The sequence below is a fragment of the Pezoporus occidentalis genome, unplaced genomic scaffold, assembly GCF_034315485.1.
Source record: "Pezoporus occidentalis ecotype Australia unplaced genomic scaffold, CSIRO_AGI_Poc_V1 ctg4, whole genome shotgun sequence".
NCBI lineage: Eukaryota > Metazoa > Chordata > Aves > Psittaciformes > Psittacidae > Pezoporus > Pezoporus occidentalis.
Window position 1 is genome coordinate 12,563,162 of NW_026915724.1, and position 20,254 is coordinate 12,583,415.

At 40.9% G+C, this 20,254-nt stretch overlaps 1 protein-coding gene across 1 annotated transcript in view; it reads left to right on the plus strand.

The window, feature by feature from the left end:
• LOC134171331 (ethanolaminephosphotransferase 1-like) overlaps nucleotides 1-20,254 on the plus strand; it is a 53,080-nt gene that overhangs the window by 29,799 nt on the left and 3,027 nt on the right. The window contains exons 6-9 of the mRNA XM_062633474.1: nucleotides 4,113-4,221; nucleotides 14,286-14,334; nucleotides 16,456-16,636; nucleotides 19,978-20,160. Coding sequence (XP_062489458.1) covers nucleotides 4,113-4,221; nucleotides 14,286-14,334; nucleotides 16,456-16,636; nucleotides 19,978-20,160 — 522 coding nt within the window. The remainder of the gene's footprint in view (nucleotides 1-4,112; nucleotides 4,222-14,285; nucleotides 14,335-16,455; nucleotides 16,637-19,977; nucleotides 20,161-20,254) is intronic.

Consider the following 20,254-nt stretch of genomic DNA (forward strand, 5'->3'; position numbering starts at 1 on the left):
TAACTTCTGTGATGATTTGCTTACAGTCTAAATGCTAAGGATATAAATGTAAGGATTTTTTTGATGCACAATCATCAGCAGCAGTGAAAGACAATGCTACTGAATTTTCTGTATGTCAGTTTACCCACCTGTGAAAATCAGCTTTTGTAGCTGTGATTGCCCATGAACAAAGAAAAGACAGGACTTGTAGATCAAGGTAGTATTTTTTCCATTAGTTCAAACTACATTTCACGCACAGTGGAAAGTTTGGGTTGTTTTCAGCTGTACTCACCAGTCTAGTAAAAGATCTTAATTCCCCTACAAAAATTGCCTTGCCCTTGTTTTGTAAGGGGCAAGGCAGTACAATAATTCAGCAAATTTTGTATGATGCACCCACTATTAAAGGTAGCTCTTCATCTCCAGCTACTTGGAGGTGATGAGGATGCTGAGGACCTAAGCAAATGGCTGATGATGAGTAAGAAAGGTAACGTTCCCTTTGCTGCTTTTTCCCCTGCCACCTACCTGCCAGATATTCCCACAGCCACATTCAGAGGCAGAGTGGTAGCACTCACAAGCTGCTTTCAGACTGATTCCCAGCGTTTAGTTCACTATTTCCTCTGTGGCATTCCTAGCTGAATTGCTGCATAAATGCGCCTCTCTGCTCTGTCTTGAGTAACTTCACCAACAACATGATGCTATCACATTGGCATGTCAGACATTCAGGTAGTCTAGCCCTCTGCTTCTGCTTTTAAATTTGATAGTAGCCAGGAACTTTGGACTTTGTTATCACCACAAAGGTCAGGAAATACAGTCATTAGTATAAGTGTGCAAATAGGTAACTGTTGACCTTAATGAAAACATTACTGGCATGTAGCTCCCAGGACACCGCTGCTGAGTCAGCTCCGCTGTATGTAAACACTCCCTGGCTCTGTGTTCACTGCCGTGTTAGAAGAGCTCATGAAAAAACACCTCATTGTAGACAGAGAAATCCGTGGGGTTTATGCAGATCACAGTTTTCTGCGAGTTGATGACTCATCAGAATTGGGCACCTAATTACGGTAGCTGGGCTGTAATTGGCACTCCAATTAGCTTTGATTACAGCAGACAGCTGTTTATAGGAAGCTGCGGTTGGTAAACTTGAAAAATGTCTGTGACGTGTCTGAGAGATGCGTGGTCAGAGGAATGCTTGCTTTGTGCATTCAGAATCAAGGAGGAGGTGTCTGCAACAGTGAAAACTCTCCCCCTCTCTCCCCTCTCCAGCACAAGGAGCTACCTTGTGCCAACTCCTCTGTGGGCAGAAAAAGATGCAGGAGAGGAGCCTCTTTACACCATCTACACACTTTTCATACACCTTAGAGTAAGCACACCTATTAAAACCCCCAAAAGTCACGAAGAGAAGTCTGTAAAATAAACCTTTGCTATGTTCTGTGAGAAGTTCTCAGATACATCTTGTGAAAACAAACATTTTTACTTTGTCACAAGCCCAATCAAAGAAAACTAATACCTAAAGACAAAACTTTCCTGATAAAATGAAATTTCAGGCTTCCTGCCATATGCTCATTTTCACAGACAGTTTGAGCCCTGTGTTAATGGAAACCGTTTCAACACCTGAACAATTAATACTATTGGAACACACTTGTGAAATTGAATATTACAGTAAAATTAAAGTTGTGGGGATTTTGGTTATTTTGGTTTTTTGTTTGTTTTTGTTTTTGTTGTTTTTTTTTTTTTTGTGGAATCATACAAGATTTAAAATCACAGCCAGAATATTTTTTCAAAACAATGAAAAAATGTTTGATTTTTAAATGTGTGGTACATCATACAGCATCCTCAATGTACCTGTGTGTAAAACAGAAATGATGAATCATTAGGAAGAAGAAAAAATATAGAATTTTCCCAGTGCCACATTAAAGAAGTATTCTGAATTTACAGAGGGACAAATGTGATTATGTTGCTGTGATTTACAGAACTGTGGCAAGGTAGGGAGCCACTGCTCAGGAGCCAGTTATCCTGTTGTTCAGCCATATCAAATGGCCTACAAATTAACAGATTTTTATCTGCATAAGTACTCCTCCTCCTCATAGATAAGACCTTGGCAAGCCAAAGATTTTCCTGGCCAGATGCTGCAGTTGAATCCAAGATTGTATATGTCTGACACTAACTTGCTATATAGTCCTGACCTGTGGTATTTAATTTGGACTTGCCATTTTGCAAAAGGTTGCAATTATTTTTACTTACTAAAGACTACATTTGTATCTGAAAAGTAGTAAAGCTGATCTATGCCAGAGAGATGAGGAGTAAAAAATTACTCAGCTGCTATTATAGCTTAGATCAAGGGGCACAGCCATTTTCCAGCTTTCTAAAGGAGGTCTTTGGGACTTGCCTCAGTGAAGTCAAAGTTACATCTCCTTCAAAAAGAACACACCAAAAATTTGAAGCCAATGAGTGTATTTTCATACCCTACCACTGTTAAATCAGAGGCAATCTTAACCTGTGAGTGCTGCATCACCAAATCCCAGGGCAGGGGTTTTCCCCCAGAGCCTGTTGCATCAATGTTACTGTTCCTAGAGGTGTGCTGACATCTGACAGGGATGCTTATGACTGCATTGCCAAAAGCACTGACTGTAATAACGGATAACGTCGAAGTTCCTCTTTTATCACTTGCCAAAAAAGTCTGTTGAGAATTCAACTTGTGAGGGTAAATTCAGGCTCCATTAGAACCAGTTGGAGTTTTGCCATCGACTTTGATGGGGCCAGGATTCCATCCGTCATGTCTTATGCATAACATAATGCAATTTCTGGAGAAAGCCAAATGGTAGCTCTGCTGTAGTCAGTTGCAAAACACATGATACATGTCCTTCATTTAGACCAAAATTTGACTCATTGTCTTCAATGGCCCAAGATGTAACTCTCATACTAGTGCTTCTCCGCTGCAGATCTGTTGTGCTGCTTGTTCTTGCACAGGTGAATCAAGCATCCAACCTGGCAATGCCAATTCAAGGAAAACTCTTGAAGAGCTACATACTGATAGGAGAAGAATCTTGAATATAGATACAGAGAAGCAAGTGAAGTCAAATATAGTAATATCTATACGTAATAAGGAGTTTAAGCAACATCAGTGTTTGTTACTAATCTGTGATCTTAAGCAGCAGGTTATCTTAAAAAGGAGGTTTTCAGTGTATCTTTAAATTAAAGCGGGTGGCCTGGGCTAAGCCAAGAAACAGGTTTCAAGGTAGAACATGTTCTCTTGAGGACATGGGATTAAGGACAAGGGCTGGGAACCACTGCAACACAATCATTACTGCTTTTGAATGTTACACACCTAAAATGGCAAGATTTCTCCAATTTGTACCATGTATGAGGTGCTACAGGTAATACAATGTGAAATGTATCGCCATAGGAGCTGTAGAGTTTTGACAGCATTAAGATTGTTGACCTCAGCCGGGTCACAGAAATATCTCTGAAAAGAGAGTAAGAACTTCATTGACATCTCTGCTGAAATGGATAGCGCTTCAGAGAGACTCAAGAGTCTTATGTGTGAGCCCTTTCACTCCTAATGATGTTTGACTACGTGTTTCTTTTTGTGCCCGGTAATGATGCTATCTTTCAAACAAATTAAACATCAGGGAGGGCTTCAGCTCACTCTCCTTTTTATTTATTCACATGAAATCAATTATTATTATTTCAGGTGAGCTTAGGTTTTTTTTTCCTCTCTCAGTTATTCTGATATGATCAGTTCAGGGGGCTGAGCTGCAAGAATAACCACATTGCCGATTCTGAAGTCTGTATGCAGATACAAGAAAGTGTATGTACACTGGGGAGACCTGACATTAGAAAGGGATTTAGGGATTTTTGTGTTTTGAAAAGGTAAGTCTGTAATGTTTACCAAATGCAGACAGATGCACACACTGCAGGGAAATTACATGTTTTCCCCACATTTCATATGTTTTAAATAACTCTGTTTGTGACCCTGAAAGCTGCTTCACTGCTTAGAAGTACATGTTTTGGAATGGTAGCATAAGATCCTGTATTGTGGAGACAGGAGGAAAATAACAGCTTGTATTAAAATGATAAGCTAAATTCCGTGTCTTTAGAAGTAAAGGATTAAAACTACATTATCTTTTTTCCTATAGGTATTAATAGCAGCATATCTGCTCACAGGTTCTGTTGGCGTGGAAGTCTGGCACAAGCCTCTTCTCTTTGGTTTTTACATTACAGACGCATTAGTAATCTTACTTATAGGTAAGTGTCCAAATCCATGCAAAACTGTACTGCTTTTTAATTATTTTGACAAGATATTTCTTTTATTTCCTTCTTTTTATTTTGTGTTGTTTAGTCTAAAAAGTCCACATGAAAGGGGCTGATTTAAAAGACAAAAACTGGAAAACTTCAAGAAAGGAGATAATTTTGGAAACATTTTTCCTCACTGAATTACTAACTGTTACACATAAATAATACAAAAAATGTTCCTTATCTGAAACATGTCACTCACATTTACATATATTATAAGTTTAATGTTTTGGCCTACAGCACACTATGCTCCAAAACATTTTACATAGAAGGAATGAAGACATCATTAAATAGTCTTATAAGGCACAAAAGTAGATCTGAAAAGAACCAGGTGTATTCTAAGCTCTTCTTTAGACTTACTTTCAGAGCTGAAGTGATGCATTTTTCATACACAGCAGTAGTCTATTTGCTCATCCTCTGATACTATCTGTGCAGTTTGAAATAAGCATTGAACATTTTTCAACTGCTATAGCTAGACTGAGAACGAGAGCAGTTACATTTTAATTATTTAAAACCATGGTAGCCTTAGCTAAAAATGTGTGTGTGCAAAATGGCTTTGGTGTGTTGCTTGTAAGATGAATAAATTAGCATGTAAATTTGAGGGATTTTTACATAAGCATGCAAGTGATGAGAAGAGGAAACAAAAAACCCCTGTTTGACACAGAGAGTTTAGACTTGCATCCCAAGAAGCTTCTTCAGTCCTTGAGCCAAATGGAGAACTTGGATATAGGTGCCCACCCAATGCCGACACTAAGAGACATCTGAGCATTTCAGGGGGGACGTTTGAATCCACTGCATTGACATGGTGAGGTCTTCAGCAGGGACTGCCTCCAGTCTCAGCAGTGCTTCCTAGAATTGCCAGATTGGAAAGGACCCTGCATTCAAGCTGTGCTTTCTAGTGACTACAGGTATAAAAGCACATGGTTTTGCAGACCTTTGTGCTTTACCCAGAGTAAAACTGACCCTGTGTAACCAAGGGTATTGTATAGTCTTTTTCTTGTCAGGCCTGTTTTAGGCACTCTGAGGAAAACAAGGAAAGAAAGTGGGAATAAAACAGTGGTCGCCTTTTCAGTAAGCCATGATTTATTCAGCTTGTCAGAGGTGCAGCTATAACATGCCCTCTGGTGGCTGGCCGGGCAGACGGATGGGGAGTGATTTGTGCCCTTGAAGAAGTATCACAGGTCCGAGAGAGGTGGATGCTGGCTTGCTCACAAGCAGCAGGTTAGGCCTGTGATGGCATGATGTGCTAGCATGGGCAAGTCCATTGAAAACGCTTGTTCTGTGCTACATGCATGGCTGCTTTTGTTCTTGTCACTAAGGCACATGACAGCCAGTTCAGTGAGTACACTGATGTCTTCCCTTGTGCTTGGGAAGCCATGGGTGAAGGTTTAATTCAAACTGCTCAACATATTGGGAAGGTTTGTGCTAGGAAAGCATGTCAATGTCATCAAATCTGCAGAAGTGAGCATCCTTTTTCATATTCTACCAAAACCAGCTGCAAAGCAAGGTTTGATGAACTATTCCATTAGCATTAGAAAGAAGTACTGCTTCCGTCTCGTGTGGTACACTTGCATGAATGGAACTGTGAGCAGAGAATTGAGTATTTCTTCCAGCATTGTCCTCAGCAGAGTAGGCATAAGTAAGAGCCAAAAGATTTATTTTAAAACACACTCTCACACTCTCTCCACAATGCCATTAACAGGGCCACTCTTGCAGCTTAATTATAGCTAAATATGGGCTTAAAGTATGCAAGAAATGATCTTGCTTGACTCTATGTTACAAAACTGTCACAGTGCATGGTAAATCTCTTAAAAACAGACACTAAATTTAAATATTAAAAAAAGGTAGACTCCTTCCACTGAGGATCATGCTGATCCAGAAAGCACAGGTTTGAATCTCAGCTCAGCAATAGCGGTTATCATTGGAGAAGCTGTGTGCAGTGAATATGGATATATAAAGTTTTTGGAAGCTTGCAGTAAATTGTGGGACTCCACTGCGATTGCAGGAAAAGTGTTGATGTAACCTACACCAACAGCTAAGCAGACAGGAAGACAAAATTATTCTCTCTCCCTTAGAGAGGCTGCAGCAAGTGTGTCTTGCTCAGCCGGATCCATTTGTATCAGAGAGCCCCCTCTCTGGCATGCTCAGTTAAATGCCTCTGTGGCTAGTTAAAAAATAAAGCGATGTAGTGGGCCCCTGATGCTTTTTATGAGTTAGTTTCCCAGGACCTTGAGAGGAGCCATTAAACTGTAACTGGCTGTCCTTAACCATCTGATGGCATTTAGTAGTCACTAGTGGTCCTTCTAACAATGAACCTGTAGCTACTCCATCAATACTTGGCATTCATTTCACACTTTTACTGTTCTGCACACAACAGGAGTTTAGCTGCTGAGCCGTCACTTCTCCAGGAACAGCTGGGCTCTATCTAGTACCTTCTATAGTGGAAAGGCATCCAAATGAGATGCACAAGAGTGGAGGTTTTCAGACGCCTTTCCAAGGGTTTCTGGGGAAAAAAAAAACACCATCAAACAGGAAGACTAGCCCACGTATAACCTAAGGATGAACTCTGAAAATGTACCTCCTTCAAGGAAGCTGTGGTATCACCAGGTGACACTCACTCCCTGAAAATAATGGACTTTTTATCAGGTGCCAGACCACACAAAGATATACATAAAAGTGCAGCAATGGCAGTGTTTAGATTAGATGTTTTAAGAAAGCTTCCCAAGAGAGAGCTTTACATATGTCCCTGGGAACTCTCTAGCATGCTGTGAACACCTGTAGGGAGGCCATGCCTCAGGCTGCTGAACAGAGATCTCGGAGGACTCCCCTGTGAATCAGAGAAACTTCTGCATAGTATTTTATGGGAACTTTTCACTTGTCCACTGTAATTTTCACAGGCAGTGAATGCAATTCCATCCTGCAGCTCCAAAACACACACCTAGCTGGACCCCAAACAAATGAGGAAGGCCATTTTCCTGTTTCCAGAGTGCATTGTCCTGGCTGCTAGACAGAAATGCCTTTTCTCCTAGCGCAAAAGCGGCCAGACCTTTCTAAAGTGATGTGCCTGTGTGCTCAGCTGGAACTAATTACCTCTGCTCTCAGCAAGGCTCCTGTGGATGACACTCCAAAAGCTCTCTTGGGATTTAACCACAGTTGTCCCATAGCATTATCTGGCTAACCAGGGTCCCTTCAAAGGGCAGCACTGGGGTGAGAGCTATCATTTATTTTCACCCCTCCAGGGTATCCTGAATGCCTAGCATTCCTTGTCACTCTGCCATCAGGTTGAGAGCAATATAAAATATTTACAATACGCATTTTAAAACAGTCAATTCCTCACATGAAGTCTGTGGTGCAATAGACTTTATAAGAAGGTCTTTACTGACAGGTAAACATAGTAGCTCAGGGAACAGCATTACTATTGATGATGGTTTCTGTCTCACATTGCAATTAAATGAACTCTAATAGGTACATGTTCTGAATAAAGCATTTTCCATTCTTGGGACATTCATACTTGCTGTCTAAGAGATAGGTTTTATAATGTCTAATAAAATTTGAGTTCAGGCTGCAACCCTTTCCTTACTAGAGACATTTATATATCTGGTTTCCTGTACCTGACTGTTCCTTTCCATGCAAGTTATTGCAAATTTCTTTCAGTTCGTTAAATTTATTCAGAATTGACCAGAGGACGCAGAAGTTATGATGGCATGCACATAAACAGGCATGTTTATGTGTTAAAATGTCAGCTTCCTTAGGAAGCCAGGTTGGAAAAATGACTTCTGGATGCACAGAAAGATTCCTGCTGCTCATTAATTGCAACCACAAGAATAAGCATTGTGGGTAAAGGACCAGTAAAGTGTGAATCAAAAATGTTGTGCTGCATCAGTGTGTGGCACATGAGGCAGACAGTTCTGTGATCCAGAGATAGTGGCACATTTGAGTCCACTCCATCTGGCTACCGATGCCTGTGGCAGAGCTGAAGCGAATTTTCAGCGTGCAGGTTTGAACATGAAATGTGACTGGAATACTAACATCTGTCAGAGAGCTGAAACTTGAACTTTCTTCTGGAGATGGGGCCAAAGCAGTCAGAATTTTTTCCTGTGATGTGAATTGGGATGGGCTCTGTGCTGACTTTTGCAGAGTGTGTGTTCCTTGAGGTTCACTCCCTCTCCCAGCTATTGAAGTGTATAAAACAAGGAGTAAACACACAAATGAAAACATAAAAGCAACAAAAAACTAATGATGAGACCAACCCACAAGATTTGAAATACGCCAAGTATTTGAATTCCTTCATAGTAGGAAAGCACAGTTAATCCATCTAAACTACTGCCCTGTCCTTACACTGTCCTACAGTCTATGTATCAAAGTAGGACACAGAAGTCCTTGCAGTGAGTAATTATGCAACAGCCTGCCTTTTTATCAGTGTCAGAAAATGTTTAGGAGGCCACAGTCAAATTAGAAATTGTTTCTGTCCCATATGGATGAAGTCATTCTGTAGTGATTTCCTATAGTTCCCATTGCAAAGCAGCTGATGGTTCTGCCTTACTGGTGGATAGTTGAATGGTTAAATGTTATGTTTTCAAAATGCTATCACTCCAACAGGCTTTGACTAGCCTGGTTTGAAAAGTGTGGTTAAAGTGAGTTGGCTTCTACAGGTCTGTCACCAATTTAACATTTATGAAAGCATTGTTGTGACAGATTGTACAAGACTTCGTTGAAGTAAAGGGCGTGAAATACTCACCTGTCACTTGAGATATATATATAAAAAGTGGTTGAGGTCATGTTTGCAGTAACTCGTCCGAACCAGTCAGAACAATAAATCCAGAAAACCAGAGCACTGAAGGCCGGAGGCAGGGCAGTGTCACGGGATATTAATGACAAGTGGGAATGGGCTTGGTGGTGTTAGCTGTGAGGAGTCATGTCACAGGTGCTGGGAGCCCCAGAAGAGTCAAACAAGGGGGCTCACCTGGTGGAGTCCTCCTGGAAGCTAGCCTGGGCTTTTCAAACAAAGACACTGATTCTCTGGTGTTCAGTTCTTGCTGTGTCCCCCCCAAAAAGAGAATGCTGTGTACATGCTGTGCAAACACAACTACATCAAAGAAACAAACTAATTTCTCAGTCTGTACTAAATCCCTCCAAATATTGTTAGCTTACAGCTCAGTTCAAGAGAGATAAATGCAGTGTGTGCTTCCTGAGACATTGAAAATAAGCTATGAAATCAACAGGCAGGATAAATCCATCCCTTTACAGACTTCATACTCAAGAAGTAGCCTAGATGCTAAACACGCATCAGCTTTGTGCCTGAAGACACTGCTTACATTTATGCTGGGTTCTTAATCCTTGTAAAGTCATTTCATATTGTATAGATCTGTTTGGGTGTATTTTTCATCTGTCCATCAATTGCTTAATGTATTCAGACTTCACAGGCTCAATTAAGTCTGACGATCATATACCAATTTTCTAAGCTTATTTTTTTTCAGTTACTAAGTGGTTCTAAGTTTGCCCTTTTATATAATAATAAACCATAATTTTATATTTAGTGGACATCTCAATATGTAATTATCTGTTTGCACAGCCAATTAAAAGAGTTGTCTTCTCAAGACATGCCTGAGAAACATCACACTGTGCCATAAAAAGCTGCTGTTCAAGTTACAAGTGCTTCTGAGTGTTCACTTTTTAATGAAGCTTGCTTCCAGGCACTGCTCAGTGTGCTAAACATTCAGCGTGTTAAGATATTTTCAGTGTCTAGTGGCTCTGAATGTGGAAGAAATCAGAAAAAAACATGGGAAAAGCATTTAAAGATATTTTTCAAGCTAATATTGAGACCTAAATTTTGGGGTTTTGTTTTTTTGGCTGGTGGCTAAAAAGATAAATGATAACATCCCTTTTCTTTAGAGGAAGCATTGACTATGATGAATTATTAACCCAGAGACAGGAAGACCAAGCAGTATAACTGAAGAAGGCTATGTGGAGGTGTGAGCAATTAAAGAGGAGGGTTATGGTATTTCATTTGCAGGCTGAAATACAACTGCAACTGCCTACAGTTAGAGTTGATTTTTACTGAGCTCAGCTTCTGCATTATGCCCTGGAGAAGGTCTGTGCAGACCTCTTCACTGCCTCCCAAATGGGAGGAATGCATTTGGAAAGCTTTTTTTTTGGAGGGAGCAGAGCAGGGATGGAAGGGTTCTATCCTGAGTGAATTTCCATGTTTGCATTGTGGTGTTCACTTAAAACTGCATCTCTATTGCACTGTCTCATTTTGAACTTTCAGCTATAAGGAAGAACCAATTCTAAACAGATAATATCTCAACAATGTTCTAAGGATGGCTCACTTGTCAGGGGCTTAATGACAAATGCAGCATATGATAGCAAAAGTGTGGAGAAGATAGGGTAAACATTGTCCTTTCTTTGAAGTAGTATAATCTGTTTGAATATAGTGGTTTAGGTGTCTTGGCTACTTTCTTGAGGTTGCTTCTTTATGCTGTGGTGTTTACAGTCTGTGAAGTTTGGTGTATTCAGGAATGTGGGTACCTGCAGCAGGCTTCCTACCTTTGTCTGAATGCCAGCATGGGGCTGTTCCCTTAATTACTGAAATAGCATTTTTTAGAACTGACAGTGGTGTCAGCAGCTCAATTCTGGCCATACTGTCTCTTTACAGGGAACAAGTCTGTGATTTGCACAAATGCCTAAGTTAACTCAGGTATACCAGCCACACCAAGTAATCGCAGTGTGTCACAGAAACAACCTATCTTCATTAGCCTTTCAGCTTAGTTGCATGAGGGTTTAAGATGCCCTCATATAACTGAACTTAAATACATCACTGTTAGTCAGGACTAAGGGAACAAATTGTATTGTGGTACTGTTTTGGGGTTTTATTTTTAAATCAATATCACATGGCATCCTACCATTTTAGAACTGAATTTGAAATTACCCAGTGGATCTAAAGTTGTCACTAAAATTGATGGGAGTTACCTATTTTGATCCCTTTTACACACACGTGTGTGTATATATATGCATGTTTGTGTGTGTGTGTATATATCTGTGTGTTTCTGCATATATATACCTAGAAAACAAGATAATACCTTTATTCCTGGCATGGCTCTAATCCTGAATTCCTGAATGCATTGGGGTTTGGGTTTTGTTGTTTGTTTGTTTTTTTTTTGTTTAATATGTACAAAATAGGAGCTTCACAAATGCTTATTTCTCTGAAAACAGAGTCAAGAGAGTGCAAGGCAAGGGACTGACTATAGGATTGTACCTAAATCCAAGGATTTGGGCTTGATACCTTCAGCCTAGTGTGACACAACAATTCCCTGTATCTGTGCCACCCATCTGTGCTTTAGTATTTTTGCCTTTAATACGGGCCTGTCTTCTTGCAGTTGGGTCTCAGAATGTAAATCAGCTGAAAACAGGAAAATACTAAAGGAGGAATTAAAAAATACTGGAAGAGCAGTAGTAGTTTGAATAACACTCAAGAAGTTCTATATTCTGTAATGTGTTAAAAATGTCTAATGCACTAAACTTGATTTTTTAATGATTTAAAAAAATAATGTGCGTTTTGTGACTTAGAAAAGAAAAAAAAACCAAAAAAGCTCCATCATCATCATCACTTGGGCAGAGACAGCAGTGGGTTTGCTTTCCATGCTGCACCTTCTGTTCCCCAGATCAGAAGGGAATGGCAGCAATGCGGAAGCCGCAGTTTAGCTCCTGGGCACAATGGGATCCTTAATGCCAATTAAAAGGCAGACTTAATGACTACCAAAAGCAGCCCCCGAGCCAGGCCTCCTTAGCTAAAAAAAGATGGGAAAGCAACATGTTGTAGGAAATGATGGAATTTTGAAAATCCCGTAAGAAACAGGGAAACACCCTTTGCTTTCCCTCCTGCATCGGCAGCTTTCATTCTGCTAAAAGAGAAGCCATATAAAGATACAGAGGAGTAACTGGTACAACTGCCCCATTCTGAAAGTGGCTTTTAGCTAACTGGGGGATTGTTTGTGGTCAGTGTGTTATTTCTGACTAAAATGGCACTTCATAAAAAGAACAAATTGTTGGCAGCCACTGCTCTTTGAATTCTATTTCTATTCCTAGTCTCTATTTCTGTTACTCTCAGTTGCTTTTCTCCTAACAAATCAAACTTCAGGATTGCAGCAGGAAATTTAGATTTAACCTCAAGAGTCAATGTTTTGTCTCATGTCTGCTCTAATGTGATGCAGATGTTGGAACTGCTGTACGTAACCCAAGATTTTATTGAACTAGCCCTCCCTGCCTAATAGGAAACATAGCTAACCGGGGTGCACGTTAAACACAGATCGCTCTGAAGGTACTAAGCATGGGAGTGTGAGAAATATAGCTACGAAATTATTTGGATATTCCTTCAGTTGCACATCCTTCAGCTGTAGGGTAAGGAGTTTCTGCCATGGTAAAGCATCAGGGTTCTTTATCTTACTTGTTCTAAAAAGCAAAAATGTGATACCTGAAATTGTTTACAGGCTGGATATTCTCTTTTCCCTCCCAGTTCTTTGATTCCTTCTCTTTAAGAGACAAACAGAAAAAATGGAGAAGTAGATGATCTCTTGTATCCCTTTTTACTGCTCCTGTTTTCCAACAACCCTCATTTCCGCTATTCTTGCTTGGTTTTTGAGTTTTCCTTCTCTTGAGTTGCCAGCGTGGCCCGAGCATGCTAAACACTTGGGTATGTCTTTGATGAGGACTGAATGGTAAGCACTGACGTTTCTCAAGACTCTGCTATGCCATGTTAGCCCCAGTACAAAGTCATCTGAAATGAGTTCTTTCCTCTATTAGTTCTTATTTTTCCTTATTTCCAATAATTGTTTCTAATGATGAGATTAAAGTTTGCTACTTTTCTATACAAACTGTGCACTATGTTTCTTAAATGAGATTTTTTTTAAGGTAAAACCAGAAGGTTTACAACATCAGAGTGCTTTACTTGCCCATAGCAAAATAGGAATTCTGTATTAATGTAGCGCATCAAAACAATCCTCATGTCTTTTAATACAAAAGCCAGGCAGAAACATGTTACTTAGAGCAATCTCCAAGCAGCAAACAGACCAGAGAAAAGCCCTTAATACACAAAAAATAGGGAAAAACCCCACAAACCAGAGTTCTGCATGGAAACAGAGATTAAGATATGATAAGAATAGATACATAAGTCTTATATATCTTTTCACCCAGTTAGGCTGACTGATACTGTGGCTTTTTTGTTTAAACCTTGCACTTCCACTTCTTGCTGGAGGACTTCTTTGACCCTTAAGTGGAACAGTGTGGGTGTCAGACAGGGTGCAACTGGGTCTTCTGGCAGCCCTAGGGCTGCTGGCAGCTGTATTGGTAATACCAGCCCTGATGCAGATAGACACAGTATTAGCAAAGGCAAGTTACTTGTCCTGTGTGGGTTCAAGCTGAGCTCCAGAAAGGTCACAGCTGTATTAAAAAAATGTAGTAAAGCCCCTCACTGATTCAAATTATGGCTGTATCACAGAAATGAACTCATTTCAGCTGCTGTATCAGCAAAGCAGATCTTTAGTTGAACCTTAGTATATTGAACTATAAACCTGTTATTTCCCCAGTAATGTGGGCAGCTCTGTTTGAGATTAATTGCCTTTATATATTCCACTGCAAGGTTTTTGTTGGGGTTTCTTTCCTATATGAACAGAGAGCAGCTTATGCACAATGGGGCTATGCTGTTTCTTGGGCCCAGCAGAGGAACCTGTATGACAAATAGTTGATCCTACCTACTAACTACATCAGAATTATAAAAATGTCACTCATTACTCAGGGAAATCAGTAGCAGCTACTATTTCTAGCAGTTAACTTTTGGAAGAACGAGGAGGGTTTCATTGTTGCCTAAAGCCTCCAAACTCAGTTTGTGTCCAGTAATGAGTACAGGAATACCGAGTCATTTTTAAAATAGCACGCTAATTCTGTTACCATATGAGAAAGCTCTGAGATGATCAATGTAGCAGAACTGTCTCTCACTACATATTGATCTTTTTCTCTTCCAGGTTTCAGTTTATTTCTTTCATTTCCACAAACACTATACAACATTTACAGGTAAGTGAATTAGCATTAAATTAATTCTATTCCCTCCCATTTAATTACGTATATTTAATGGTTTCCTCACTTGAATAATAAATGTAATGCTTGAAGTAGCCTAGCTTCTTTCAGCCAGATGCTGTCCTGATAATGTAGTAAAGGGTTTTCTGGTCAATTTTTTGAATCTGAGTGGTTTCTTTTCCATGTTTGTAACTCCTTTTCCCTTTACTTGCCATTCTCCAGGCAGTCTCACACTGATGAAAGCTCTGTAGTTACAATCAATCCATTTTATTTGCAGTCAAATGTGACTTTAACTTCTACCTGTGCTAGGTGAAAGTCTGTACCTGATCACCCTGCACTCCATGAACTACTTTCTTGTCTTCCAGACCCTTCTGTAAAACTCTCCTCTGTATGAAGTTTGCACATAATTGCTGTCAGATACAAGCTAGACAGGTGGCAAGCTGTGATTACATCTCAGTGCTGGCTTGCTGCACCTAGGAATTTTATACATGGCTAGTTTATACTCTGATGGCCTACTTTCATTAATGCTGTCTGCATTGCACTGGTAGCTCATTTCCCTCATCTGTCACATCAGGTCTCTCAGGTCCTAAGTGTCCTGGAGGAGGGACTGTCACTGCCTGTCTTCAGGAATTAGTGGAAATTAATATGAAGATTTAAATTTTAGAGAGACTGTAAGACAATAACACATCACTCCTCCACAGCCCTTTTCACATTGCAGTTAATAAAAACATGAATTACCCCATTTTGGGGCAGGAGGAGTGGAGAGCCAGGAGACGTGGGGCAGGAAAGGCTGAGGACTGGCAGAAAGGCTGAGCAGCAGCAGGAGGGGGCTAGTGACCAGTGATGCAAGGGACTCTGGTTCAGGGAACACTGGGAGAAGGAGGGAAACACCATGGGCATGGCAGTCCATGGCAGTAGCAGCGTTTAACCAGTTGAATATTTAGTATTTGCTTTCTTTTCTCTCATGTCAGGACTTCTTAGCGTTTTCCTTTCCAAGTCATCATTCGACACAGTTTCTCTCAGCCCTTCCGGTGGGTTTATGATTCCTCTGAACAGAAGGAGCACTGTAATTTTAAACATCCGGTCAGGTTTGCTTAAAGGATGCACACACAAGCTGTTTGGTGATGAGGGATTTGAGTTTTCCAGTCATCCCCTCAGTTTCCTCATCCTGCTGCCTGTCCTCAGTTGCTGTCTTATCAGAAGAATATTCTTTTTTGGAATGAGAAAGATATGAATTGTCTTTTTTGTCTAGATGTTTCTACAAATACAAGTGTTCAGATTTTAAACAGAACATTTCCTAGTACACAGAATTGCTCTTCTGAGCTATTTGTATGAACAGATGGTTCAATGGTAGTAACCTTTAATAAATTAAACCTCCTACTCCTTTTATAATCTCTAAGTGAGTTTTGCCTGAGTGAAAAAGATGCAAGATACACAAAAGAGCCGTTCATCTTAGAGTTATCTTTTTCCTAGCTGACAGAAAATAGCCATTCACTACCTTTAATAGTACTACCTTTAGAAGACAGCTTAAAATAGCCAAGAAAACACAATGAATCATAAATTTTCCTGTACTCTAATTAGCAAAAAAAGGCTCCCCTTTAGGCTACACTTTGGCAACACTACAGGATTGTTTGGCAGCATCACCTGAAGATCTAAACAACAGCAATGTGTGCCAGCCCCAGCCACATGCTTGACTCTGAAAAACATGAAAACATGGGGGATGTTGAGGGAAGTAATTCAATGTCTCACATCAGAAGTTTCATCCTCTAAAAAGATACATATTTTGAATTCACAGCAAGCCTGCATGCTGTGCATTTGGATGACAACTAAAACAGAGTACTGCAGCTCACTTTGTGTTAAGCTCAGCGGTCCATTGCCAGGCAATGATGAGTGTGTGGAGCTGACCAGAAGCTATATGAATAAACCAATATAATTTTACTCCAGAAACAAATGTTACTTGAGTATCCTACAATTTCTCAGAAAATACCTGGGTATGCAGCACATTTGCACAGGTAGTTCGTGTGCTTCAAGATGAATTCTTGGGCTGAGTTTAGTTCCTGGGCAGTAACAGCATGGATATATTTTCTTACTCCATAAAACCATTGTATTTATTTACAGAGCACATTTGAAGAAAACACTGAGGAATAACTCGTTGTATGAAGGACTCCTACCTCTTGTGTCACCTCTGTTGCTGTTCATGCTTCTTACAGTCTGGGTGGCTTTATCTCCAGTCGACATATTAGCAAAGCAACCAAGATTGTTTTTATGGATGGTTGGGGTTGCTTTCTCAAACGTTATTGTAAGTATGTTTATTAGTGGTGGTGGTGTTATTTAGAGACTGCTTTGACTTTTACATGAAGAAAGAGAAGGAAACAGAAACTGCAGCTAAAACTGAGCAGAATCACACATCTCTTCTACCTCTGAGTAGACTGCAGTTTATTAGGCAGTAAGTGCAATGCATATTCTTTAGGACTTGTTTTTTTCTTTTACCAAAACATCTATTGCAGTATTAGAGGCTCATGTGAATTAAAAATGTATGTGTGTTAGCTGAATTTTTCAACATTTTAGAAGCAAGCATTAAAAATATATGGGTGTTAGTTAGGATTTGTAGCATTTTAAAAATTAAAACCAAGCCTTTCATTTCCTTTGGTCCCTTATACATATTTCCTCCGGTATCAGAATAAGGCATAACAGTGCTTTTCTTGTCCATGATAGTCTAACCCTGGGTTTCCATTATCTACTCTGTAGACTACGAATTGCAAGACGCTCAGACCTCTACTTTGAGATTAACTCATTGAGCAAGTCTCAGAAATACCCAGGTCTGAGCAAACCACCACAGCACAACTGTCACAGCTCCCACTTAGGAAGCCCTCAGGGGCACATGTTTGGGTCCAGGAGGAGGGGATGTAGTGGGTAAGTAAGTCCCGCAAAGGGGACTTTCAGCCATTCCTGTAGCAGGAGCACAGTGGATGACGTGGTAGCTGGCTGACGAGCTGAGACATCTCAGACACAGGAGATACTTTATTAGGAGCCTCCCAGGGGAAGACGGCAAGAGGCAAGGCACTAAGGATCTACTGGGACCACAGACTACAGCTGCTAGAGGTGTAAATTCAGCACAGCCAGGGTAGCATTGCAAATGATAGGTGAGGTAGATGGAAAAGCGCATCCCACCCCAAGGGCATAGTCCTATAGCCTTACCTCTTCTTTCCAGTCTGCCTCTCCAGACTCCTCTGCTTTCATCTCCGAATACTGTTTTTGCCTCATTTGTAGTGTCAGTCAGTGCTTCAGGACCAGGGGGAATAAGGAATTGAGGGAGGAGCACGGAGTATAGTCCCATTTTGCAGTCCTGGGATACACTGAAGGTGAACTGCTCCAAATACTAATAAGCAATTGAATTGAGTATTGTACTTCACATGTGTCCTGGGTTCAGCAGTAGCAGTCATTTTTTCCTCCTTCTTAGTAGCTGGTGCAGTGCTGTGGTTTTGACTTTTGGCCTGGGAATGGTGCTGATAGCATCGATGTTTTTAGTTACTGCTCAAATGTTTAGACTGGCCAAGGACTTTGTGAGCCTCATGCTCTGCCAGGGAGGAGGGGAAGCTGGGAGGAAGCAGAGACAGGACACCTGACCCAAACTGACCAAAGAGGTATTCCATACCACAGCACGTCATGCCCAGGGTGTAACTGAGGGTTTCCTGGAATGGCTAGGGCACTGCGGGGTTGGATGAGGTATTGGTGGGTGCTCAGTCAGGCTGGGGGGAGCGAGTTATCAGTCAGTGGGTGCTGAGGTGTTGTATTCTCTTCCCTTGTTATTTCCCTTATCGTTATCATTATTGGTGGTAGCAGTAGTGATCTGTGTTATACCTTAGTTACTAAACTGTTCTTATCTCAACCCATGGGAGTTGAATTCTTTTGATTGTCCTCCCCATCCCTCCAGGAGCAGGGGGAGGGCAAGGGGTGGGGGTGGGGGGTAGTATAAACTGTGTGGCTGACATGCCAACAAGGCTTAAACCACGACAACATGGTGTAATAATGGTTAAAAAAATGTGAAATCCAGCCTCTGGGTGGGTGCAATTATTCAGCCAGAAAAATTCTAGTGTACAGATTGCTTTCTCAATTTCTGACTCCCCCTGCAATGATTCCCAAAGCACTCATAAAACCAGTATTATTAAAAAAAAATCAAAATACTGATAATGCTTTGTAAGAAGAGCTATTGACACCAGGTACCAATGCTCACTTCTTGCATTACTGAAAGGTAATCATGTTTTTATGGCTTATCTTTGCATTCTTCAGCTTCCACAGCACAGACAGTAAAGCCAGTATTTTTTTTGCCTATGGTCAGACTCCTACTGCTGCTGTCACAGGGTTTCAGGCACTGCACAGGAATGAATTTTTCACTCTTCTATAGCTTTGAGAAAGCGTAAAATCTATTTTTAACCACATTTAAACTCTAAGTGAAACTTAAATTGATAAAATATTTCACGTGTCTAAATACATTTTTGGTTTTTTGGTAAAGGAGATGAGAAACATGAGACACATTTCTTAAGGAGTCTAAACCAGGTAAAACACCCACATGTGCTTAAATGGTTTTTAAAATGTGAACTTTGGCTGAGTTAATCTCATTATGTTTCAAGAATTCAGTAAAATTAAGCTAATTCCTTTCGGTTAAACCATGCACCATATATTGTATTCATTTTTTTTCTGCTTTTCTGAATGGGATCTTTTACTCTGGGCCCCCAGCTCTACCTCCAGGGAGTCCACTGCCATGTTTGAGCCAAGGAAATGGTGGTTTAATACATGGAGAAGTGCTAGAAAAGAAAACCAGGATTTAAAAGTGGCATATATTACCTTCCCTCCCTTCTATACAATGAATCAGAATGTATTTCTGTCACACCATCTCACTGAAATACCAATACACTCTCACAGTGATTAAGTGGCGGCACATTTGATTTAGGATCACAACTTCATGAGGCCGTGTGGAAGCACAAGGTAGCAAACAAATTCCCTTTTTGTAAATATGTGTTTCAGCTTATAAAATGAAGCGTGTCAAAACACTGTCTCCAGGAAAGAAGTGTGTATGTTAAATTATTTGTACTGAAGTCCTTTAAGACTCTGGGGGGATGCTTTAGAGCAGCCTTCCACTACCTAAAGAGGGCAGACAAGAAAGCTAGAGAGGAACTTCTTACAAGGCATGTAGTGACAGGACAAGGGAGAACAGATTTAAACTGAAAGAGGATAGATTTAGATAAGATATTAGGAAGAAGTTCTTCCTTATGGTGGTGGTGGTGAGGCCCTGGAACAGGCTGCCCAGAGAAGCTGTGGCTGCCCCATCCCTGGCAGTGTTCAAGGCCAGGTTGGGTGGGGCTCCGAGCACCTATGGGTGAGGTGCCCATAGCAGGAGGTTGGAACTGGATGATCTTTAAGGTCCCTTCCAACCCAAAGCAATCTGTGATTCGATGCCTACTCACAGACAGTGAGGCACAGAGGTATATCTATAGTAGTCTTCTCACCAGAAACAAGCCCCATTTTGAACTCTAGCTTTGTTTTCCTCTTATCAGAAGCAACATGCAGAGAAAACAGATGTGGTTTTACCCAGACCCTGGACTAACCCAGTTCTTCTCACCTGGCTCTTTGTTCCGACAGTGCAAGGTGATCATCTGCCAGATGAGCAGCACCCAGCCGGAGCTTTTCCACTGGTTCCTTTTCCCGCTGGCACTGGTGGTCTATGCAGCCATCTCCGGGCTGCTGGGCTGGATGGAAGAAGCCGTGCTCGCTGTGTTCACTGTGCTGATCACGGCTGCCCATGTGCACTATGGGGTCTGTGTGGTGAGTGGCTATGGGAGAACTGCACTGAGGTGGGGAGGAAGATGGGGTCTGGGAATGGTTTCTGTCTAGCTGGTGCAGTGATGTGGGAGTCTGG